The sequence below is a fragment of the Vitis riparia genome, chromosome 18 (assembly GCF_004353265.1).
Source record: "Vitis riparia cultivar Riparia Gloire de Montpellier isolate 1030 chromosome 18, EGFV_Vit.rip_1.0, whole genome shotgun sequence".
Taxonomy (NCBI): domain Eukaryota; kingdom Viridiplantae; phylum Streptophyta; class Magnoliopsida; order Vitales; family Vitaceae; genus Vitis; species Vitis riparia.
In genome coordinates, this window is record NC_048448.1 from 23,538,010 (window position 1) to 23,564,487 (window position 26,478).

The window sequence follows — 26,478 nt, forward strand, 5'->3', positions numbered from 1 at the left end:
AATTATTAAATAAGTTAATTTAAGTTATTATGGAAATGTACCTAAAAACTTGACATAAACCCATTTATATTCTAAAAGCATATTGAATTGGAGTCTAGTTAATATTATAAGATGGAAGGGCAAGCAAGGGAGAGATGGGCAACAATGGTAGTAAGGTAGATTTAGGTCCTTAGGAGAGGGCAAAGTAGGACAAGGCAAGTGGTGATGTATACGCCCACTAGGGCAGTAGGCCGCCTCCTCCTCGGAAAATATCTAACACAGTCCAACACCAAAACACTATAAAAATACGCGTAACCCAGTCGCACTCCCAAATATAATAATGGGACTCGGGGGGAACACCGAGATGCCTCTGAGCTCTTTTGTCTCCCTTTCATCTCCTTCACACACTTTTGACTTCAAACGCAAGCCTCATGTGAGATGGTTATGATAGGGATGATGGTAAGCCATCATGTCCACGCCATGCCCATGCCATCTTCATGCCCAGCCACTCAGGCTGAAGGAAAATATCATAGCCACGTATGCACGCATTCTTTTGCTAGGAGACCGGCTAAAGATCTCTCTTTCTCTCTCTACTTTCTCTCTCTATACTCCACATACTCCCACAACTACAGCCTCTTAAAATCTAAAGAAGCAAGGAGCCAATAAAGCTTACATGAATAAAAATCTTAGCTTTCATCTCCAGAGGGAAAAGCACAGAAAAATTGGGGAATCAGTGTGGGAGAGTTTCCGGAATTTCTAAATTCTCACACGGAAGAATCAGGTTGTTTGATTTACTCTGCCTTTTTTTTGGTTATTATTGTTATATATATTTTTGTTCCTGTTCTGTTTTCCGAATTTTTTTTCTTAGGTATGGTCTTGTTTGGTTGCTGAGAAAATGGAGAGAGGGAGAATTTTGTGGTTTTTGTTATGGTTGTCTGGAACAAGAAATGATGAGGAGATTTGGATTTTTTTTTTTTTTTTGGTTTCATTTCCTACGTTTTCTCGGCCTCCAGACCGGGATAGTTTTTTGATTCTTGTTTTTCTTTGCGTGCCTTTATTTTTTATTTTTTACTTTTTGTTGAAGAAGCTCAATTTTCCAGGGATGAACATGTATGTATTAATATTTATTTTATTTTGTTTTTATCAATCTAAGCCCAAATTGCGGATATGCACTTGGAAGTTATTTAATTTTCTCTCTCTCTCTCTCTCTTTTTAAAGAATTGGATTTTTCATTTTCTATGATGTCTATATTACTTACATATTTTTTTTTTTAATTTTTTTTATTTCATATATAGATATATATAATTTTGATTATTGCTTTTCATTGTGTTTTTGCAGAATATCTGTTTGTACCATACAAAATCAGTGTAGATTGAATCTATGAATGTTTACTATTCAGAGGCAAGGAATTTGTAGTTGGGACAGGAACACTGGTGAAAATTAATTTTTTTTTTTGTTGGGAGAGGCGCAATAGTTCCCTCTTTTTTTCTTGGATTCTTTTAATACAATTTTTTGTAATGCATTTGGGCTCACTGCTTCTTGTTAATTGGTTATTTCGGAGACTTGGGGCGGTGCAATGCGGGGAACGGTGAAGTACGATATTTTGATACTTGATTGGTAGCTGTTGAAGTGGAAGTCAGTGGTTTTTAGTGTTGGTTCTGTTGTGTGTTACTTCTTGTAATTGGCATCAAAGGAAGATATTTATATGGCTAGTTCATGTGAAAGATGGATCGATGGTCTCCAATTCTCCTCATTGTTCTGGCCTCCCCCGCATGATGTGCAGCAACGAAAGGTATGATAGATTCTCATATGGTTTTAAATTTTATAATTTGCCTTTATTTTGCTGATTGTGTGAATATGTGTATGTGGGTTGATAAGATTGCTCATTAGTCATCACAAACTGGATACCTTTTTTCACTTTACCTTGTTGAACATTGTTGGTTCTTTTTGGTTTGCTGCAAAAATCTAATCTGATGCATGGACAATATAGAGTAAGAGTTTTAGCACTAAGGGATATTGAAAAATTCGGTTCCTTATATTTCTTTTTTATCATTAAGAAACCACTTAAGATGCCAAAGGGGCTACCCAACCAAGGAATTTAAATTCCTTATCAAATTTTATACATTGTCTTGAAAGAGAATGAATGTGGATAATTTCAGATTTAAATGCAAAATGGCAAAGGGCTCTCGGTTTCATATGACTATCGTTTCCAATGTGAAACTGATAAATAGTTCATAGCATTAGATACTTTAAAAACATTATTTCATGGGAATTTTTATGAATTTCCTTGTGGCACAATCTACTTCCATTTGATTTTTTACAAGCTTCAAGCTTGATTATAATTTTTTTTATTAGGCTTTGCATGAGATGAACTGAAAACTTTTATTTTCCTTGGAGGGAATTTTCTCATTGATTCAGATGGCTTGTCAGCTCATTCAGTTTCTTTCAAGTATCTTCCCCTTTTAAAGCTACTTTTGTGGTGCATGGTTTTAAACATCTGTATTGGATGGAGTATTGGACCATTGCAAGGGAAACCATACTGAAAATTGTTTTTATTTGGCCATTGACTTGGAACCATGTTGAGCACCTTTAATGACGATGCAGTTGCATTTAAATTTTAAACACCAACATGATGAGCCGAGAAGTCTTCAAAATCTATTATTAAGGACAATTCCTTAATAATTATCCTTGGTCTGTCTCAAAAATCTATTATTAAGGATAATTGAATTATTAGTAAAAGGAAAAAAAAAATAGAACAAAAGAATAGTGAATTACTATTCTTATTAGTAGCATTGACTAGCCATAGGTAGGTAAAATAAGAGTTATATTACTAGAAAATAAAGATTATGTTTATTGGTAATGCATGCAAAATAATGAGTTTTTTTAGTAGTAAATTTGTTTCAAAAAGAGTCAAACCAATAGAATCTTAAATTTTAGACCTACTAGCCTGGTTACTAGTTCGTACAAGATCATAGCTAAGGTACTATTAGGGCGGTTGTGTAAAGTCCTCCAAGATGCCATTTTCATGTCTCAGGGAGATTTTTTCAAGGGTAGGCAAATTTTGGATGTTGTCTTAATTGCTAATGAGTTGGTGGATGAGAAAAGGAGATCAAGAGAGAAAGGGGTGGTTTTCAAAAGGCCTATAACCATATATATTGGGGTTTTTTTGGACCATATACTGCAAAGTAAAGGGTTTTGTTCAAAATGGAGGTCTTGGATGAGGGGATGTTTGTCTTCGACAAGTTTTGGAATCTTAGTGAATGAAAATGTCAAGAGTTAGTTTAAGGCATCTAGGGGCTTAAGACAAGGGGGTCTTCTTTCCTCTTTTCTTTTTACCATTGTGGTTGATGTTTTAAGTAGGTTAATGTTGAGAGTAGAGGAGAGAGGTTTATTTGTGGGGTTTCTAGTGAGTAGAAATAGGACTAGAGTGTCTCATTTACAATTTGCTAATGACACTAATTTTTTCTTGAGCTTCCATTGAAGAGCTGTAAACTCTTAAGGTAATTTTGTTGGTTTTTGAGTGTCTGTCAGGGCTTAGGATCAATCTAAATAAGAACACTTTTTTTTTTCTTTATGTCAAGATCAAATCTTCTTTGATGCTTGATTGTTCAGTCTTTGATTGATCTTTAATGTATTTGGGTCTTCCTATAGGGGGGAATTCGAAATCAAGCTCATTTTGGGATCCAGTGATTGATAGAGTCTTTAAGAGGTTGCATGGGTGGAAAAAAGCTTTTGTCTCCCTTAGAGGTAGAATTACTCTAGTTTAGGCTTGTTTGTCGCACATCCCGAATTACTTATTTTTTTTTCAAGATTTCATCATCAATAGATTCAAGGATTGAAAAACTACATAAAGATTTTTATGGTCGGGTTTTGGAGAGGATAAAAGGGATCATCTGGTTAGTTGAGATCCAGTGTGTAGGCTTAAAGAGTTTGATGGTTTAGGGTTTGGGATAATTGCTCTGAGGAATCAAGCTTTATTAGGGAAGTGACTTTGGAGGTATCCTAAGGAAGGTTTTGCTCTTTGGCATTAGGTTATTTTGAGTATCTACGAGACACATCCTAATAGGTGAGATGCCAATAATATAGCTAGATGGTCACATCGTTGCCCTTGGAAGGCCATTGTACTTATTTTCCAAGTTTTTTCTACAATCACTCTCTTTGTGGTGGTTATGGGACCATAATTCATTTTTGGGAAAATTTGTGATGGGGGAATCAGCTTTTTGTGTTCACAATTTCCAAGACTTTTCAGAGTCGGTATGGTTAGAGCCTCTCCATTTAAGTTATCTTTGGTAATGACGCCTTCTTTTCTTGGAATCTTATTTTCCGTCATAACCTAACTGATTTGGAGATTGAGGATCTTAAAAGACTAATGACTTTTCTTTCTCATGTACATTTGTCTCTATTTGTTTCAGATGTGAAAACTTGGGTACTTTCCCCTTTAAGAGTATTCTCAGTAAAAAAAATAAAAATTCTTAGCCTTTTCCAATTTATTAGATTTAGTTCCTTTCCATCCAGCTAAAGTTTTATGTAAATCAAGAGTCCCTTCTAAAGTCAAGGCCTCTGCTTGGTTAGTGACATATAAGTAGGTAAATACCAATGACAAACTACAATTGAGAAGGTCATTCAAAACCCTTAGTCCTAATTGGTGCACTTTGTGTAGGGGGAGTGGAGAGAAGATTGATCATCTTTTCCTATATTGTCTGATTACTTTGGGGTTATGACACAGGTTATTGCCATAGACTAGGATGGAGTGGGTTCAACCAAGGAGTGTTTGTGATATGATGATTATTTCTTTTATGTGTTTTGGGAACTCTACTAGAGGCAAGAGACCCTTTGGAAGATTGTTTGTTTCACTTTGATGTGGATTTTGTGGAGAGAGAGGAATACTAGGATAATTTGTTTGTTTCTTTTTGGGCCTATTGTACTAACGTTTTTAAACCCATTCCCTTGAGTGTCATTCAACTTAGTTGGCTTTTGGTACGTACACCTTAGGGTTGGCCTTACATGGTGAGGAGCCTAGATGAGCTTTTGGAGATGTATTTCTTGTATAGTCTTTTTTGTTCCTTTTGTACAAATCTCTTGTACAATGGAGGTTTTTTTGGGTCTTTTGATCAGGTTTGTATTTCATGGGGAGGATTTCTTATCCTTTTCATATTTTCTTTACGTTAATTAATACATCTTTTGTTTTTTTATTAAAAATAAATAAATTGTTTCTTCTTAAACTCTGGCTCCTAGAAGGAATGATTAATTCTATTTTAGTAGTGAGGATAAAAGGAATGCTTAAAAGGAAATTATGACCAAAAGCTCAAATAGATGCCTAAGCCAAGTTGTTTTGATAGAGTTGCCAACATTCCTCCTCAAGTTGGAGCATAGATGTCTTGAATGCCCAAGTTGTCAAGTACTACTTTGAAAGTCTCTTTTGACACTCCCTTTGTTAAAATAGTTGCAAGCCGATTCTCAATCTTCACCAAAGGAGTACAAATTAATCCTTTAGTCAACTTTTCCTTGATAAAGTGTCTATCTATTTTGACATATTTAGTACAATAATGCTGAACTACATTGTATGCAATGCTAATGACAACTTTGTTATCACAGAAAAGCTTCATTGGACCCTTAGAACTGAAGCCTAACTCCTTTAAGAAGGACTTCAACCATAACATCTCACATATATCATGAGTCATAACTCTAAACTTTGCTTTAATGCTTGATCTAGCCACAGTCAAATTGTTTCTTACTATGCCATGTGACTAAAGTCCCTCCCACAAATGTGCAATATCCTAAAGTTGATATTTTGTCTATTACAGATCCTGTCCAATCAGCATTTGTACATCCCTTTACTTCCAATTGGCCATGTTTAGAAAATAGCAAACTTTTCCTAAGAGCAAAATTTTTAAAAACCTGAGAATCTCGTGTACAACCAACATGTGAATTTCACAAGGAGCATGCATGAACTAACTTACCACACTCACCACAATGGTTATATCAAGGCGAGTTTGAGCCAAGTATATCAGCTTCTCATCTAATCTTTGGTATCCCTTTTTGTCTACTAGTGTGTCCTTGGAACTGCCTCCTAACTTGGGATTTTGTTCAATAGGTATATCAATAAGCTTACAAGCCAATATTTTGGTTTCATCGAGTAAGTCTAAAATATATTTCCTTTTAAGAAATAAAGATCTCCTGGTTTGACCTAAGCAACTTCAATACTTAGAAAATATCGTAGAGTGCCAAGGTGTTTGATTTCAAATTTTACTGCCACATATATTTTTAGTTTACTCATCTCCTCACTATTATTACTTGTCACCACAATATCATCCACATACACGATCAGGGTAGTAATCTTCCATTTGAGTATATGTTTGAGAAAAAGAGTGTGATTAGACTAGCTCGGATGATATCCTTACTTTTTTATATGTTGAGTAAATCTGTCAAACCAAGCTCTAGGTGATTGCTTGAGTCCATAACAAGGACTTAATCTACATACCTTACCCCCATTTGTTGGGTTAGCAAAGCCCAAAGGAAAATCTACGTATATTTCTTCTTCTAGCTCTCCATGAAGAAATGCATTCTTCACATCAAACTGTTGAAGAGGCCAATCCAGATTTACAGCCAAGGATAAGAGGACATGAATGGTATTTATCTTTGCCACTGATGCAAAAGTTTCCTAATAATCTATCCCAATATGTTTGTGTATAACCTTTAGCCACCAATCTTGCTTTGAACCTCTTCATAGACCCATCTGCATTATGTTCACTATGAGTACCCACTTGCAATTGACTATCTTCTTTCCCTCTGGTAGCTGAGCTCAACTAGTTCACATGTATCATTTTTTTTTGTAATGCTTCCATTTCTCCAATCAGGCAGCTTTCCACTTTGGGTTGTTATGATCTTCCTGTAATTTATTAGGAACAAGCACAAAAGAAAATTAGTTTGTTAATATTTTATAAGATGGAGATAAATGATGTGAAGACATATAAAGAGAGATACGGTATTTGTGCTTTTCTTTTTTCCATTTCAGTCATTCCCAGAGTTCTTTCTTTTTTTCTTTTCTGTGTAGGCTCAAATTACTGCCTATGTTGACTACTTCGGTCAGTTCACATCAGAACAATTCCCTGAAGATATTGCTGAGGTATGCCATTTTTTGCCTTTTTCTCTGAATTGGTTCTTTTATTGGTGGATCTTGAAGGAAAACATACCCATCTCATTCCAATTATAACACCTATGAACATGTGTTAATTTTGTTGAGAAAGAGAAAGACTCATATGGAGCCATTAATTTTCTGACTAATTTTATCTTTTTGACAGTTGATTCGGAGCCGTTATCCGTCAAAGGAACAGCGCCTTTTTGATGATGTCTTGGGTATTCATGTTTTTCAAAGTTGATATACCTAAAAATTGATATAAGTTATTATTCCCTAATATGATTTTTCTATCAACTGCATAGTGACTTCCTTATAATTTAAATCAATTTTCAGCAACGTTTGTTCTTCATCATCCGGAACATGGGCATGCTGTTGTTCTTCCAATTATTTCGTGTATCATTGATGGTACACTGGTGTATGATAGGTGTACTCCTCCTTTTGCCTCTTTCATTTCCTTGGTCTGCCCAAGCAGCGAGGTATGTCGTGCTGGCATGACTGAACAAATTTGAGTTGCTCTGCTTTCAAATATTTTGCTCATGCTATTTTTTCTTTCTTGTTAAACTGTAGTTTTGGGTTTTAGAAACTTATTCCCAATTCTTATGTGATTGATGAGTGGACAAGAGATCGTAATACATTTTTCTAATTTGCAGAATGAGTATTCCGAACAATGGGCTCTGGCATGTGGGGAGATTTTGCGAATTTTAACTCATTACAATCGCCCAATTTACAAGGTGGAACATCAGAGCAGTGAAGCAGATAGAAGCAGCAGTGGCAGGCATGCTACAACAAGTGACTCTGTAGATGGGAAATCCTCTCAAGGACCGTTACCACAAAATGAGAGGAAACCTTCAAGGCCTTTGTCTCCCTGGATTACTGATATATTGCTTGCTGCACCTCTGGGTATCAGAAGTGACTACTTTCGTTGGTATGTGAATGCATCTTTTTCATTTTTATTATATTTATATGGCTTTGTGTGTAGTTGTGATTAGGAAGTTATGAACACTTTTGAGCCGTCTGCCCTTCTGCATATGCAGCTCAAAAAAGTGAGACCTTTTTTCATTTTTGTGGCAAACAACTCAAGCTGATTTAAAATGTCTCACATTTTAAGTGGTTTTTTAATGGAAAAAAAAAAAAAAAACTGAACCTCTTGTTATGCTAAATAGTATGACAACGTACGAAATAAGAAATGATTAGGGTTTGTCACTGGACAGTCTGGCTATTTTGGACTCCTAAACAGCCCTATTTCATTGATATTCCTAGTTGAATTGTTATATTAGTATTTACTTGTGCTTATAATTTGACAAGCTGCAGCTATCAAATAATAATAATAATAATAATCTGGCAAGCTTCATGTTTTATGGACTTCGAGAAACTACAAATTCAGTAAAAAAATAAACTTTATAATAAACTGGCTGATAATAATAATAATCTGGCCAGCTTCATGTTTTATGGACTTATAGAAACTACAAATTCAGTGAAAAAATAAACTTTGTAATAAACTGGCTGATATCTACTGATGGAAAGAAAAATGATCTCCTGATGGAGTGTGGTCATTTACTCCATTTGGTTTATTCTTCTCCAGATTTTTTTAATGAACTGGCTGATAATACTGATGGAAGGAAAAATGATTTCCTGATGAAAGAATGTGATCATTTACTCCATTTGCTTTATTCTTCTCCAGATTTTTTTTCATGTCCTATGAAAAACAATTTCTCCTGTAACTTTTCTTAACAAATTTGCTTTGGAAGTTGAGCTTTCCACCTAAAATTAGGGCTTTTATCTGGCTTGTGGTTGATAAAAAGGTTAACACCAATGACCTGTTGTGGTTCAGTAGATATTTTAAAGTCCTGAGTCCTGAGTTCTGAGTGATGGTTTCTTTGTCTACTTTATGATGAAACAATTGTTCACCTAATCCTCAATTCCGGATTCATGACATAGGTTATTTAGGCTTGTTAGTCCTTCTATATATATGTAGCTGACATGATGATTTTTACATATCACTGGTTTTGGAAAAAATTATAGGGTTAGGGTTCTCTGGCAAGTGGTTTCACTAGTGATTTGGTAAGAGTGGAAGCCAAGATTTCCAGGGATGGACAGATGACTGCAGAGTCATTTTGAGATGTAGTCTACTACACTTCCTCTATGTAGGTTCCAGTATATAAAGATTTTTTGGGTACTACAATGAGTATGACTATGATGGAGTGGGCAGCAGTTTGTTGTTGCAGTAGGATGCTGAGGAGTGAATGCGGAGTGGAAACACACTTTGTTGTGTTCTCTTATGCTTAACTTCAATCTGTGGACCTGGGACAGATAATGGTTGGTGGTGTTTTTAGGGATCACTAGCGCAGAGTAGTTAGGGCTTTATCCTATCCTCCTGGGATCAGGTTGGATGTGAAATCCTTCAATAATAATAATAATAATAAAGAAAAATGTACTGGTTTTTAAGAGAGACAGTGAACAAGCATGTCTAACTTTGATATAGAAAAGGTGGGGCCTTAGCAAACCACATCCTAATAGGAAATGTAGCACCACAACGAGAGAGAGAAAGGAGAAGTTATGGGATTTGTTCACGATTATAGTTGTGTGTCTTGCCAATGTGGAGGTTGCGATGGCTAATCTAAGGAGTGTATCAAGTTGTTAGAAAATAGCTTAGAGCAATACATTGGTGATCTTATTGACATGAGTGATAGAGACACCAGCTCCAGGAGGTGTAGAGGATGTTATGATAGAGAAAAGCCAAATTATCATAAATAGTTTAGAAGACACTAGGGATCAAATACAAGAGTAGTAGGCATCAAATTAGTCATAGCAACAGCAGAGAGCGGCGGCAGTTCTAGGTTTTCTAGTGTAGGAAGATTGGAGGTAAGGGAAAATTGGGGTTTTAGAACCTTCTCTGATACTAGAATAAAAGGAAGGGAAAATTCATATATTCTTCTTAGAAAGGATGAGAAATGATACACCAAGGAAAGTCTGACATGATAAATATATAGAAGTAGGATTCCAATTTCAACAAGGAAAGTCCAACTCATGGGAAAAGGAAAAAAATTCTATACACAAAATAATATAATATGCAGAAAATAGTAATATATTCTACCATTTTTTTAACAAAAGGAATGCCAGTATTTTCAAGGATATAAGGAGATAAGTGGGCAATTTGTGGTTGGATTAATGTTATCTTGCAATCTTTTCGATGTAGCATCCAAGGAAGTCTTTGGAATTTCCTCATTATCTTGTTGGATTGGAAAGCCACTTGTTGTAGCCACAAAAATAGGGTGGTTGTAGATTCCCATTGAGACTACTCGGTCCTTTTGTTCTTTTCATGTTTCTTCTAGAACGTATTTTCCTAGGTTGATGCACTTCTCATCCTTGTGTATGACTTCACTTATCATCCTTTAGCACTATGTTGAACTACTAAGATGATGAATTGATGGCTGAAATTTTCAGGTCTAGGCAATGGTCTTTGATTATGGGTTTCCTTTGGTAGCCAAATCTGTATGCATGTGACATAGGGACTCTGCTTTATTTGTTAACTATTTGATGAATTGTTTTATTTGTGAAGCTTACTAACCTTTTTATGCATTAATAGGTGTGGTGGTGTGATGGGGAAATATGCAGCTGGAGAACTAAAGCCACCTTCAACTGGTATGTGTTTTCTAGGAGTCAAATTTTTTATTTTTGCAGGTTGTGGTTCTTGATTTAAATTGTGAATTGTTTCAGATGGTATAATGTGGTTCCAAGTTTTACCTTTTAAAATCTTCCTAAGTGGTTTCATACACAAGATAAAGTTTGTTTAATATTTTAGATGTAATAATTGTGTCATTACTAAAAGTTAAATCCATAGACTCTCCTTTTCACTTATATTTTTTTGAATGATAAACATGTTTGAAAAGCTTCTAGTTGGCAGTGGGTCACTTATTTGGGATAAATTTGGTGGGTTAAGCGTATGGTGACCTGCCAAGCTGTTTATACTTTATATTAAAAAGTAGTTAGGATGTAATGGAAAATATTTATGTTATTAGAAAACTAACACTTGGGCTAAGGATCAAGTTGGTAATTTTTCTTACATCTCCCCCTCCAGGAGCCTAGGAAAATTACACTAATCTTTCCTAATTACACGAATCTCTTCTCTATTTTCAAATATTACACCAATGTCCTCTGATTTAATATCTTAACCACCCCCTACCATTAACTTGCCATTAGTGTGTGCTAATGTGAGGCAAAAATTTAATGAAACTGCCAAAATTGTCACCCTACTTGTGTTTGTAAGCCTCTAATGGTAACTAAAAGCTTTATAAAAACCCAAAGGCAGCCTTTAATCATCATCTTCTACTTTAGTTCATTTTATCAGAAACAAAATGTATTAATTATAAATAAACAGAACAAGAGAAGGATGGTAGGTCCTCCCCATGAAATACAAGAAACTGATCAAAGTATGAAAAAACTCCATTATAAAAGGGGAGCTATACAAAAAAGTTTAGTCTACTTAAGGATATTCATCAATTTCAGATAAAGTTCCTCTCATTGCTATTCAACCCTTACGAATTACAAACCAAAAGGCAGCTGAGCTGAATAACATTGAACGGTATGTCTTCAAGAGCATCAGTACTAGAGGCCTAGAAGGAGGAATAGAAGTGAAGTAGATCCGAAACATCTCTATTATCCTCCACTTTTCCTCAAAGATCCTAACATTTCTCTCTCGCCACACAATCCAAGGTAATGTGAGGCAAGTGATTAGCCAAAGGGCCTTGCCTTTAAGGGAACTCCTTAAACCCTTATAGGAAATGGTTATCATGTTGAATATACTCCTCGGCAAAATCTAATCCATCTTGGCTGGATTGAATAGCTTGTGTCATAGCCCTAGAGTTATCAAGCAATGTAAAAAAAGATGACCAATTGACTGTCTACTTCTTATGCATATAATGCACCAATCAAGACTAGGGATTTGGAAGGTCTTTTCAACTGTAGTATGTCCTTAGTGTTTACCTTCTTATGCATTGCTAACTAAGTGACCTTATATGGGACTTTAGATTTCCATAAAAATTTGGTGGAGAGAAAGGAATTGGATTTGATAAATGGGACATGTCCAAAAAGAAAGATTTTACTGAGAATAAACCTAAAGAGGATAAATGTCAAGCTCTTGTATCTAGGATGAAAGGAGACAAGTGCACAAGAGTGAGTGACGACACAAGTTTTTCAAGATTCTCAATTTCCTAATAAGTAAGGTTTTGACGGAAGTCAAGGCTCCAAGAAAGAGAAGGAGAAGAAGACATACCAAGGATAGTTGAAATGGTGAGATTTTTTACTTGATACCATAATAAAAACCTAGAAATTGTGAATACAATGGTTGATTTCCCCACCGCAAGAAGAAGAGTTACCAAGGATAGTTGAAATGGTGAGATTTTTTACTATGATAAAATTGTAAAAACCTGGAAATTGTGAATACAATGGTTGCTTTCCCCACCACAAATCTTCTCAAAAATGAATTCTCTCCCCGTTATCCACCACAAAGCAAGTGTGGAAAAAAATCTCGGAATAATTATGCAATGGCCTTCCAAGGACAACTATGTGACCATCTAACTAGAATTTTGATGTCCCATCTATTAGGATGTGTTCCATAAATACTCAAAATAACTTGATGCCCCTAGAATTTTTCTTGTGTGTGTATTTTATATATTTTGTCTTATTTTGTTTGAAGATGGATTAGTTTTTTTTTTTTTTAAGGGGGGGGGGGGGGGGGGGGGGGGGGGTGGTGGGTGGGTTTAAGTTAAAAATCAAATTACGGTTTTCTTTGGAAGCATAAGGTGTGGAAGAAGAACAATGGAAAATTTTAGTGATTTTGATTATCGATTATTTGTTTAGTGGGAAAATTGATGGAAGAATAAAAAATTTGAAGTTATTTTTGTTTACTTTTAAGGATCAATAATAGCATTATATATATTTACTTCTATTTGTTTTTATTTTTTATTTTTAGGAAAGATTGGGTTTTTTGCATTTAGGGTTTGCAAAAGAAGAATTATAAAAGAAAGCAAAAGTAACTGTGGGAATGTGTGTTATCAATTTTTAGGACAAGAATAGACTTGTGGATGACTTGTGGGAGTGTGTGTTCCCTTATGCCCTTTGGGAGTTTGTTATGAAGGATTTCATAGGTGTTCCATTTAGTATCATCTTGCTAGACAGGAATTGATTTTTTACCCTTAGAGAAGGGGGTTTGGGTATCAGGACCGAGTTCATTCCTTTCCTGAGGGAAGCTTGAAGCTCAATGTTGATAGGCACTCCTTGAAAGATGGGTAATGGTGGCCTTTTCAGAGACTATAGAGGTGTGGTTAATTAAGTTTTCTCAAAGCTAGTGGCTTTGCTTTTCTGTTGGGGCAAAAATTTATGACATTACTTCAATGAAAAAGGTAAATATCGAGTGTTTAAACTAATGGCCAAGGGTGATTTGATACAGGAAATGACCATGGAGATGCCATCATTGGATGCAGAGGGACACTAACTTTTCAGTGAGGTGTTTTTTTTTTCAATGTTTTTTCCTTCTTTATATTGGAAATCTAGATGAACAAAGTAGGGCATCAAGGTTTGCCAAGGGAGGAGCTGCTCCCTTCCTTTGCTTTATTGAGGATCACCTACCAATAAGTACATTAAACAATAACTTTTCTAGGGGCTCTATATTAAATACTTTTCATCTCTTTTCTGTCTTTTTGTGGTCAACATTGACCTAGCAAGAGATTTGGAGTGCATCTTTATGTGTGGTCCAAATTAGCTGACTAGGAAGCTGGTTGATTGGCTAAGGAGGTGTCTCTTTCTGGTTGAGTTTTTGGGTACTTTCTTCCCCTTTAAGGTTGAGTGTGCTTTGAGCTTATTTTGTTTAACAGTTGGTTTTTCATCGTTTGTGAGAGATTTGGGTTGTGGTAGTGTGGTTTTTAAGTTGGTCTTTTGTATGTTCTCTTTGCTTTTCTCAACTGAAGGATGTCTCATCGTTTTTGTGCATTCTAGCCTATTATTACACTCACTTTCTGTTTCCTATTAGAGAAAAAAGGGTTAGATTAGATACATGTTAGTATGATGGTACAGCTACATTGTTATTGATGTATTGTTTAGCATAAGATATTGTGTCATGTTAGTTTGCTATTTTACCAAACCCAACTGCCTATCAAAAACAGGTATTTTTCCTCTTTTATTATCACTGAAAAAATTATTTCCGAATAAAGCAACAATCTATATACCTAGATGACAATAGTGAGAGTTTTCAGTGACTTCTCTGGAGCCACTTTCCTGCCTTACAAAAGAGAAAGAAGTATTCGTAGTTCAATATTTCCATAGGACATAACATCTGCAATTCAAGAAGTGGATTTAGTTGATTAGAAAAATAGAGGCACATTCTACAATTAGAGATGACATAGTTTCGGATTCTGTAAAAATTTTAATGTGGTGCTAAAACTTTACCAATTCCCCTCAACACTAGATATTCCAAAATTGCCATAGTGTTGATGAATTATAATTGTTGCATATGCCACAGAAGTTCTGTTACTTTTTTTTTTTTTGATAGGAAACGACAAAGGAATATATTGATAAAAAGGAAGTAGAATAGAAGGATGAGGAATCCTCCCACCAAAGAAAAACAAGACTACAAGTAACAGAAGTTCTGTTACTTATTTTAATTGATTGTGTATGCTAGACCATCATGATCCCCATGGGAATATTGAGTATGACATAGCTCAATCACATAATTATATTTTTTATACACATACCTATAATAGTGAAGACCCTTTAAGTCTCTGGGTTTTGGAACCTTTCTCTGCTAATATTGTTTCCTCTGCCCTTAATTTTTTATTGCCAGTAATGATTTGATATGTGATTATTAATTTGGTATGAGAAAGTGGTCACTCTCTCTCTCTCTCTCTCTCTCTCTCTCCCTGTGAGTGTGTGTGTTCGTGTGCCTGTGTCTGGGCGTCTCGTGTGTAAATATGGCTTTCAAGCCCTCATGATTTTCTTTGTTGTTTCTAGATGTACAACTCTTTACTCAATGCAGTTTTCTTAGCCAAAGCATGGCTGGTGTTGCCTATGCCCTCTTTATGTTATTTATGGACTTGTGCACAGAAGAAAGTATAGGATTACATCTCCAGTTTTATCATATGAAGCATCTTAACTTTGAAGCATTTTTTATGTTAGGCATTTCATTTATTCTCCCATATTGATACTAATCAGAGTCCAATATTAGTTATAACAAACATGGATTTCTTTCCATTTGTGGATGGGTAAAGTAGAATATGAATCTTATGTTAAACAGACACTTCTCTGTTGTGTCTTATATTTGCTTTCTAAACTAGTATTTTGTAAAAGCATTTCTAGTCCTGGAACAAGGTCCATTTTTAATCAACTTCTTCTTTCTCCAAGCTTCTACTCGTGGATCTGGAAAGCACCCCCAGCTCATTCCATCAACTCCAAGGTGGGCTGTTGCTAATGGTGCAGGTGTGATATTAAGTGTTTGTGATGAAGAAGTAGCTCGCTATGAGACTGCAACTTTAACAGCAGCTGCAGTTCCTGCACTTCTGCTTCCTCCTCCAACAACAGCTTTGGATGAGCATCTAGTTGCTGGGCTTCCAGCCCTGGAGCCATATGCTCGCCTATTTCATCGGTGAATTTCCATACCTTTCTCTGTGGGTAACTTTTTATGGAAAACATTTCCTAATTTATTCTTTCTTCCTTTTATCTTTTTTCCTTTTTTGGTGGTGGGGTTATCTGGTTTAGCTACTATGCAATTGCTACTCCAAGTGCCACACAACGACTTCTTCTAGGACTACTGGAAGCACCACCATCATGGGCTCCAGATGCTCTTGATGCTGCAGTACAGCTTGTGGAACTTCTTCGGGCAGCTGAAGATTATGCATCAGGCATGAGGGTAAGTTCTATTATCTCCACTGCAACGACTTAAATATGTTCTGTTGCTATGCCAGTAAACTCAAATTGAATTCAGCATTTGCATTCTTTAATTCTTTTGGTATTCCCCTTTTCTTCATTGGGAATTCTGTAAATTGGAGTTTGACTTTTCCATATATACGAGGGACCTGACTCTACTAGTTGCTAAGTTTAAACTGTCCACTTTGTGTTACTGGTTTCATCTCTAGTTGGTATTTTTCTTTTAATCAGAAACAAACATATCCATTGCATGGAATTGTAAATACAAAGACGGATGAACAACCCTTTCAAGATGTATAATTGTTGATAAGAAAGCACAAAAAATATATTGCTCTACAAAAATTAAAAATATCTGCACAAACTATAGGCAAAAAAAGGCAATGTGCTCACAATAAAAACACTCTATACATACAAGGAGGAAAAAGGTTGCCAACAAAAGAAATTAAGTGTTCTCCTTGTGTGGCTAACTGGTCTATAGCTTGAATAACTAAACTAGGGTTCCAAGGGAAGGAGCTTCCCAACTCACTAGAAATATCTATAATTTTGTGGACCTAACTATCGAACTTCCATGAACCTCTCTCGTTATTAAACACCCAAGAAATAACAACAAAATCTCCCTCTACATCTAGGTAGGACAAAAAGTCTTAGCCTGCAGCAAGTCTTCCTATATGCTCTATTATTTCCACCGCAATCACTGAACTTACTCTAGCAGGTTTAGACTAGGCCCTCAGTACCATACCCAAGGGATCTCCAATCTCATCTCCTATACCTAATTATCCAGGATTACCCAGAGAACACCCATCAAAATTTAACTTTACTGAACCTACCGGAAGATGTAACAAATCAAGCATAGTGTTCCTATCTAATCTCCTAAAGTAGCAAAAAATTTTATAACCTAGCAATAGTACCAGAAAACAGATTTGTGATAGGGGCCCAAAGGGAGAAAGAAGTAAACCAAATCCTAAATAGCCTCCATTAATTGCCGTTTCTCCTCAAGATCCTAGCATTTTTCTCCTTCTCATGAAAATCATGTTGAGGATAAGACAGTTGATAAAGTACCCTTCCTTTAAGTTGATGTCCAAAGCCCTTGAAAGAAATTACCAACATATTTGTCATGCCTCCAAGGGGTACCTAATCAATTTTGGCAAGACTGAACAAACTACATCAGAGTCCCAGTTTCATCTTATGTTTGCAGGAGATCCTTTGGTCTTTTCAATAACAGTGAGTTAATTGTCTACTCAAGGGAAAAGAATAAGTCTCAAGAAGATATAGAGCAACAAACACATCCGGGCTAGTACATGAAATTGAACTGAATTCGGTCCCAAAAGAGACACACTTAGGTAACATTGATTCTAATCCTAATGAGTCAAAAGATGATGAACTTAATTTTCCAATTGCCAAAAGAAAAGGAGTAAGATATTGCACAAATCATCCGATTTATTACTTTATCTCCTATAAGAGTTTGTTACCAGGTCATTGGGCTTTTGTTACCAGATTCGGATATTCGGATTCCCAACAATATCCAAGAAGCCCTACAAATACTTGAATGGAAAACAACCATTGAGAAAGAGATCAGAACTCTTGAAAAGAATGGGACATGGGAGCTTGCTGAACTTCCAGAAGGAAAGAATCCAGTTGGGAGTAAGTGGATCTTCATAGTCAAGTACAAAGCAAATGTGAGTGTTGATAGGGCTGGTTGCTAAGGGATTTATGCAGTCCTACGGAATTGACAAACTTTTGCTTAAGTTGCTAAATTGATACAATTCGTATTCTGTTGTCATTAAGCGTTAACTGAGATTGGCATCTTCATCAACTGGATGTCAAGAATGTCTTCCTCAATGGTGACTTAGAAGAAGTGTACATGGAAATTCCTTCAGGTCTTGAGATTAAGACAAACATTAACAAAGTATGCAGACTAAAAAAATCCTTATATGGTCTCAAGTAGTCTCCAAAGCTTGGTTTGATTGTTTTACCAAGGCTATAAAGAATAACCCGAACAGATTTAAGTCTAGCAACTAACAAAAATGTCTCAAAATAGTCCACTGCATAAGTTTGTCTATATCCCTTGGCTAAAGTCAAGCTTTCAGCCGCTCAACAGACCCATCAGGTTGGTATTTTATGGTAACGACCCATCTACATCCAACAACTTCCTTACCATTAGGAAGAGCTTGTAATTCCCAGGTGCCACGATCACATAAGGCTTTCATTTGTTCTTCCATAACTACCCTCCATCCAGGATTTGCAAGTACTTTCCTGATAGGTTTTTTAGGAACAAAGATGGTAGAAAGAGAAAAGGCAAAGGAGCGAAACGATGGTGAAAGATTATCAAAGGAAACATGTTCAGCTTTATTAGAAGCTTCAATGATTGGGAGCTGACCTTGGTTGACGAATTGCTACAAATCCTAAGGAGTCAAAGAATTACCTTGGAGGAAGACTTGGCCGTATGGAAGGGGGGAAGAAATGGGAAATATGAAGTCAAGGATGCGTATGGGCTGGTGACCAGCCATAGTACCCCTAGGTTTCCCAAAAAGGGAGTTTGGGTGGAGAACGTTCCTTCCAAGTTAGCGTTTTTTGCATGGGAAGCTACTTGGGGGAGGGTTCTTACTATTGATAGGCTTCAAAAGAGAGGATGGCAGATGCCTAACCGGTGTTACCTATGTGGTAGTGAGGAGGAAAATGTAAATCATCTTCTTATTCATTGTACAGTGGCTGGTGTGTTGTGGGGGATGGTTCTTAGCCTGTTTGGAGCCCAGTGGGTCTTTCCAGAAACTGTAAAGGAGGTGATTATCAGCTGGAAGGGTTCTTTTGTGGGCAAAAAGAGGAAGAGAATTTGGAGATCCATACCGTTATTTATTTTTTGGACGGTGTGGAAAGAAAGGAATAGATTAGCATTTAGGGGGGGGGGGGGGGGAGCTAGCTATACAGAAAATTAAATATTCTTTGTTTGTAATATGTGGGGGTGGGCAAAGTTGTATAATGGTGCGGAGTCCCGCTCCCTTATAGGTTTCCTGGAGTGGCTAGCCTCCAGTTGAGGGCTGGTGGGTTTTTTGTTTGTTTTTTGGTCCTTTGTTGTGAGGCCGTCGTCGCCTCCTATACTCCCTGTGTACTTTGCGGCGTTTGCCTTTGCTATTATATTTGTGTTTACTTATCGAAAAAAAAAAAAAGGAAACATGTTCAGCTTGTGGATACCTTGTGGTAGCGCACTTACCTTTCCCTGTGCTATCAAATAAAATTCAACTCCTTTTGACCAAAGAATGTGGTTAGAGTCATTAAGTTTATCAGCAGTGATAGAAGTACCAGCCCCAGGAGGTGAGAAAGTAGCCATGCTAGAGAGAAATTAGATTATTGCAAATGGTTGAGAAATACCAGAAATCAAATACTGGAGAACACAAATGCCCAGATCTGATCAGATAAAACTGTAGCATTAGATTAGTGGCAGCATCAGTAGAGGGCAGAATCAAAGCTTCCAAAGCATGAGCACCAATGTCAACATCCAATAGGACAGATCATGATTTTCTAAGTTCTGGATTTTCTAGTATAGGATGATGAGCAATGGTTAAGAACAGTGATTAAGGTTTCATAACAAGGGTTTCAGAACCTTGCTCTGATGCCATGATAAAAGAAGGGAAAATCTTCCTATATCCACATTGAAAGTATTAGAAAACAATACAAATATATAGAGTGGATTCCTATATCAACAAGGGAAGTCTGCCTCATAAATATATAGGGAAGGATTTCTATTTCAACAAGGAAATTCCAACTCATGGGAAAAAAAATACTTTAAAGAAAATAATATCATCTTCTGTCCTTTTTTAACAACATGATTTTTTTTTGCTCTCAAGGAACTCAAATATTTGTTGGCTGCATCATCCTACCTCTCAGACATTCTCTCTCCACAGACATGAACTGGAGAAGCATCATAAGGATACTGTTTGATTAAGAAAGGCCACAAACATCCACCAAATGGCTTTAGAAAAATCCAGAAAAACCCAGAAAAGTCTTAATAACAAAGGGTCTGGATCAAGCTGAATGATTTACAGGTTCTGGGATCCTATCTCATGCTGAAATTAGTGATTTACATTTTAACTTGAGTGAAGAACCTTGATTGCTGCTCCTTTCTTTTGGTCTGGGCTTCCCTAATGAGACAAAAGAAAATGAAGAAAAAGAAGAATGAAAAAAATGCTTTATTTATTGGTATCTAGCATCCACTAATACAAATATTTTGGTTGTTTTGATGTAAATGTTTCAAAATTCAAAACCATGTTAAGAGTTTTAAGAGTTAGTGTCCATTCAATGTGTCTGCACTGCACAATGTTTATGCTCAAACATTTATTATCAATGCTTTACTTTTCTGAGGTTTTCAGTAGTGTAACATCCTTTTCTCAAACAATCATGCATATAATTTGTAGCATTATGAATCTGATGTTGTACACTTACACATACACGCACACTTATTTAAACTAGCAGATGTGCTTATGCTAATAACATTGTAGAACTGTACGCGTAAATTGAATAAGAATAGACTATTAGTGCAGACTCTGTTGTAAAGAAAGCAAAAGAAAAAAAATAACTAAGGTGTGGACTGAGCTTCTAAAAATAGCCATTCAGGTGAGATGATGGAAAGTTATCTTAAAAATTGGTGAACTGTGCTAATAGATATAAAACGGATGATATGTAATCAATAGAATGAGGAGGTAGATTTGTTGTGGAATGCAGTATTAATGAACTCATTCATGTTGTTTACTGTGAATGAAATTGTGGATTTAGAACAGATTTAGACATTGTTCAACTAATGAATTCAGTTGTCATCAATGCTCATATCTAAATTGCTTTTCTTATTGATATAGCTCCCAAGGAACTGGATGCATTTGCATTTCTTGCGTGCAATTGGTACTGCAATGTCCATGAGAGCAGGGATTGCTGCAGATGCTGCTGCAGCATTACTTTTTCGCGTACTTTCACAGCCTGCATTGCTTTTTCCTCCTCTAAGACAAGTCGAAGGATTTGAATTTCAGCATGAACCTTTAGATGGTTATATTTCATCCTACAAGAAGCAGGTATTAGTGACTTGCTTTCATTGTTTGTGTCCAACTAATTTATTCTTTGGGATGAATGCCTCCAGTTTTTGGAGTGCAGATCATGCATTCATCTACCTTAACCTGTTATTTTACACACACACACACACACACACAGAGATGCATATGCAAACATATGTATAACTAACTTCGTTTGAAAAAAAAAAAATCCCTCTTACCAGATAGAAGTGCCTGCAACTGAAGCAACTATTGAAGCCACTGCCCAAGGGATTGCATCAATGCTTTGTGCACATGGTCCTGAGGTTGAATGGAGAATTTGCACCATATGGGAAGCTGCTTATGGCCTAATTCCTTTAAGTTCCTCAGCTGTTGATCTTCCTGAAATTATAGTTGCAACCCCATTGCAACCTCCCATTTTATCATGGAACCTTTATATACCCCTTCTTAAAGTCCTGGAATATCTTCCTCGTGGAAGTCCATCTGAAGCATGTCTCATGAAGATATTTGTTGCTACAGTGGAATCAATTCTTCAGAGGACATTTCCAGCTGAGTCCTCCAGAGAAAATATCAGAAAAACAAGATACCTTTTTGGAATAGGGTCTGCCTCCAAAAACCTGGCTGTGGCTGAGCTTCGTACAATGGTCCATGCACTATTTCTAGAATCATGTGCATCTGTAGAGCTTGCTTCACGCCTTCTTTTTGTTGTGTTAACCGTTTGTGTCAGTCATGAAGCTCAGCAGAATGGAAGCAAAAGACCAAGAGGTGAAGATAGCCATCTTTCTGAGGAAATCACTGAGGACTTGTCAGATGCATCTGGAAATCAGAGAGAGACGAAAACCAGAAAAATGAAAAAACAAGGGCCTGTAGCAGCTTTTGATTCTTATGTTCTTGCTGCTGTTTGTGCTCTTGCATGTGAACTTCAATTATTCCCTTTGATTGCTAGGGGAAATAATCATTCAGCCTCTAAAGATGTACAGATCAGAGCAAAGCCTGCAAAATTAAATGGATCTTCTAGTGAATTCCGCAATAGCATTGACTCTGCCATTCGTCATACCCACAGAATATTAGCAATTTTAGAGGCACTCTTTTCACTGAAGCCATCTTCTGTTGGCACCTCTTGGAGTTACAGTTCAAATGAAATTGTTGCTGCTGCTATGGTTGCTGCTCATGTTTCTGAACTATTCAGACGTTCAAAAGCTTGTATGCATGCCCTCTCTGTCTTGATGAGATGCAAGTGGGATGAAGAAATCTACACCAGGGCTTCTTCACTCTATAACCTCATTGACATTCATAGCAAAGCTGTTGCATCCATTGTCAACAAGGCAGAACCACTAGAAGCACACTTAATTCATGCAACAGTTTGGAAGGACAGCCCTGGGCATAAAGATGGCAGCAAAGAAAATGACTGTGCAAGCACTAGCTGCTTCAAATCAGTGAATCCCTTGCTTCTGCACTGTGAAGATTCAGCTTATTCAAAAAGTTTACCTAAATTTGAGAAAGCACCACATTTAAATGAAGGCACAGGAAATAGCTTGGGTAAAGGTATTGCAAGCTTCCCATTAGATGCTTCAGAATTGGCCAATTTCCTCACTATGGACAGGCATATAGGATTTAGTTGCAGTGCACAAGTTCTTCTAAGATCAGTTCTCGCAGAGAAACAAGAGTTATGTTTCTCTGTTGTTTCACTTCTTTGGCACAAGTTAATTGCAGCCCCAGAAACAAAACCTAGCGCAGAAAGCACTTCTGCCCAACAAGGATGGAGACAGGTAATATTTCAATTCTCAGGTCTCATGCACCATTACTCTAAATCTATTTTGATTTCCTATTTTTGGTACAACATAAGAAACAATAAAGTAAAAATCTAGCTCATAATCTTCATTGTGGACTATTGTAGGAAATCAAAAACAGCAAAAAAAAAAAAAAAAACAGAAAAGAGGAAAGAGCTTTTTTCTATTCTAGGAAATCTCTATTAACAAAAAGGAATTAGTCAACTAAACTACAAAGGAAAAATCTTAATTCACAAATATTTCCTAGCTGGAAAATCCTTATACAGGCTGTGCATACTTTCCAAAGCCCTAAAACCTTTATTTTATCTACCTGTTCTTTTGTGTTTAAATTGGGTGGTCAAACTACTGCAGAAGTTTAAAACAAGGGAAAACTTTATTTAATAATAAGTAGATCCGAGTTTGTCACCAGCAGTTATACACAAAACTAGAAAACCAATTATGACAACTAAATGAAATGCAGCAGGATCCCGAAAAGAGTATACCTTTTATCGATACCTGGTAAATACAAAGTTCTATGATGTTTTGCAAGTTTGCTCTGTTTTCATTTAAACATTATGGCTACCAATTATCAATTAGTGAACAATCCTTTAAGCAACCAAAAAAGGGAGAAAAACAAAAAAAAAATGTCTTGATCTGACATCACATGAACAGTTCATTAAGAGAGGTACAAGGTGATTGTTGAACTGATGTCATTACTTGAAGGCTACTGATTGCATCTTTATCTTGTTTCCATTGTCAATGATCCATGTTGCTACTAGGTCCAAATAGCACTATGTGAAGGATAAAAAGCCACACATCATCAATGCTTTGTAAAAGATCCGAAGGATACTTGGAATATGCAGTATATATGTAAGAAGTTGCAAAAGAGTAATTGGGATATTGTAAGTCATAGAAATCAACGAGTTGATTGGTTATTCTACTGTTATCCTTTCCTCGGCAAGTAGTATTTTAAGAAAATGAGGTTGGCATAACTACTCAGTGATAATCGACTGCCCTTTGAATAAAACTCTTGGATCCTCCTATTTATACAAATTTAAATATGAGATACACAGATGCTCTTAGATCATCAATTTATACAAATCTAAATTAATAAGGTATAGATGCATAGATAGGCATAACTACTCACTGATCTTTCACCGCCCTCTGGATGAAACTCTTGGCTCCTCCAATCTGTAGAAATCTTAATATAAGATACAGAGATAAAGGTAGATAGATAGATAGGTAGATAGATAGATAGATAGATGGATGGATAGAAGATACTGAGATGCTCTTGGCTCCATCGATTTATACAAATATTAATATAAGATACAGAGGTAGAGATATAGAGATGCTGATACTGAGATGCTCTTGGCTCCACCAATTTATACAAATATTAATATAAGACACAGAGATAGAGATACAGAGATACTCTTGGCTCCTTCAATTTAGACAAATTTTATTACAAGATACAGAGATAGAGTACAATGGTAATCTGAATGTACAAATAAGTGTAACTTGGATACATGAGACAATATGCAGTTTGGAACATTGAATTGTATTGGATCCATTTGTCTTTTTTTTATCATTGTGCATGTTTGTGCAACTTACATGAAAATTTCTCTGCGTGACCATCCTATCCAAATGTATGTAGGTGGTTGATGCGCTATGCAACGTCGTATCAGCATCACCGGCAAAAGCAGCTACAGCAGTTGTTCTTCAGGTCCAAATTTTGTTCATCTTGTAGACCTCTTTTTTTGGAAACAAGGCTGTTTGCTTTTCTGTTTGTAGCTGATTTGAACACTATCTAAGTTTCATTATGAATCATTACCTCCCAAATAAGGGGCTAAAAAGTAAGAAAGTTTTTTTTTTTTTGGTAGACAAAGCATTTTATAATTAAAAGTTGCTTTCATGTTTCATTGTTCGAGTTTGTGGGAGATGTTGTTTGCAGGTGTCCAAATCAGCAACTTATTTTCTAGTCTATTTTAAGTTCAACCACATCATATACTCACTTTTATTGCATTGTGTGTTTGTCAGGCTGAGAGGGAATTGCAGCCTTGGATCGCTAAAGATGATGATCTAGGTCAGAAGATGTGGAGAATCAACCAAAGAATTGTAAAATTGATCGTGGAGCTAATGAGGAATCATGATAGACCTGAATCGCTAGTAATTTTGTCAAGTGCTTCAGATCTTCTTCTACGTGCCACAGATGGAATGCTTGTGGATGGAGAAGCATGCACGTTACCTCAATTGGAGGTATCATCTTAAGAAAATAAACTTTGATTTCATTCACATAATAGATAGACAAAACATTTATAGTAAAAATTACACTCAACCAATTCATTTCTCAGTTCTTTGCGAATTGTGCATTTTTCTTCCAGCCTACCTTTTTTCAATACATGCTTGCATTTTGACCATTTGTATTTTCATCTCTTTAGAAATAATAATGTATCATTTTGTTTGAACGTTTATGACATAGAAAAACTAATCTCAACTCTGCATATGGGGTTCCTATTTGATCCCCAAAGCTTTGGCTATGTATTAACATTTTGATCTACATAACAAATGAGCAGCTTCTGGAAGCAACAGCTAGAGCAGTTCAACTTGTACTGGAATGGGGAGAATCTGGATTGGCTGTTGCAGATGGCCTTTCAAACCTGTTAAAGGTAAAAATTGCCCCCTATTAAATACATTCAGTCTGGTGAATTTGAAGCCTGAAACAGAAAAACACACACACACACACACACACACACTACAAACTCATCGTAGGAGTCTTCCTATGCCAGATGACATGGTGACCTACCATTCAAGGACATTTGAGTGAGAAAATGTGGAAGAAGAAAGTAAGAAAGAGAGAAAATACTCTGTTCATTTTTAATTTGCAACCACTTGTTTGCAAGTGGCAAATTGACATCCTCATCAGCAGAAGATTTTCACATGCTTTGATTTCTTTAATTTTTATACACTACCTTTTGCTAATGTGATTTATCTGGGTGATTCTTGCAGTGTCGTGTACCAGCTACCATCGATGCCTTTCTCATCCAAGCGCACATGTCCGTGCCCTCAGCACATCAGTTCTTCGTGATGTTCTGGAAAGTGGCTCAATAAAACCTCATATCAAACAAGGGGGCAGAAATGGCATCCACTCTAATCAGTATGTAAATTTAGGCATCATTGACTGGCAAGCAGATATTGAAAAATGCTTGACATGGGAAGCTCATAGCAGGCTAGCTACTGGAATGACTAATCAATTCCTTGATGCTGCTGCCAAGGAACTAGGCTGTACTATTTCCATTTAACATCACTAAGATTTGGCAACCTCTCTTGCTTTTATGAATATATTCATTTCCAGTGAGACTTACAAATAGAAACAACATAACCAATCGGCTTGGGGATGTTGGTAGGCCAGAGGAATAACTGATTAATTCTGTTATTCTAGTTATAAAGCCACAGATGCCACTACAATCCTCATGCAAGGACAATTGATGTACAGTTAGACTGTAGACTGGGCCAAAATGGGGCTTTGTATCGTGTTGTATTAATTTCAACTCTGCCAGGTTAGTTTCTTCTGTTATAGGCCTGAATCACTTCATGTAATTTGGTTACTTTGACAGAGATGGCAAAATCAGGTGGTAGCATCATGTTG

General features: G+C 36.3%; 1 protein-coding gene across 1 annotated transcript; it reads left to right on the forward strand.

The window, feature by feature from the left end:
- The first annotated feature begins 366 nt into the window (after window positions 1-366).
- LOC117905990 (protein GIGANTEA-like) lies at window positions 367-26,136 on the forward strand. The gene is given in 17 exon segments (XM_034818902.1): window positions 367-760; window positions 1,318-1,412; window positions 1,541-1,771; window positions 7,034-7,105; window positions 7,281-7,335; window positions 7,451-7,593; window positions 7,768-8,042; window positions 10,704-10,759; window positions 15,512-15,752; window positions 15,866-16,016; window positions 20,881-21,090; window positions 21,291-22,835; window positions 24,487-24,555; window positions 24,870-25,088; window positions 25,406-25,498; window positions 25,839-25,854; window positions 25,857-26,136. Coding segments are annotated over 15 exon segments (3,507 nt in total). The 5' UTR covers window positions 367-760; window positions 1,318-1,412; window positions 1,541-1,684; the 3' UTR covers window positions 26,132-26,136.
- The last annotated feature ends 342 nt before the right edge of the window (window positions 26,137-26,478 follow it).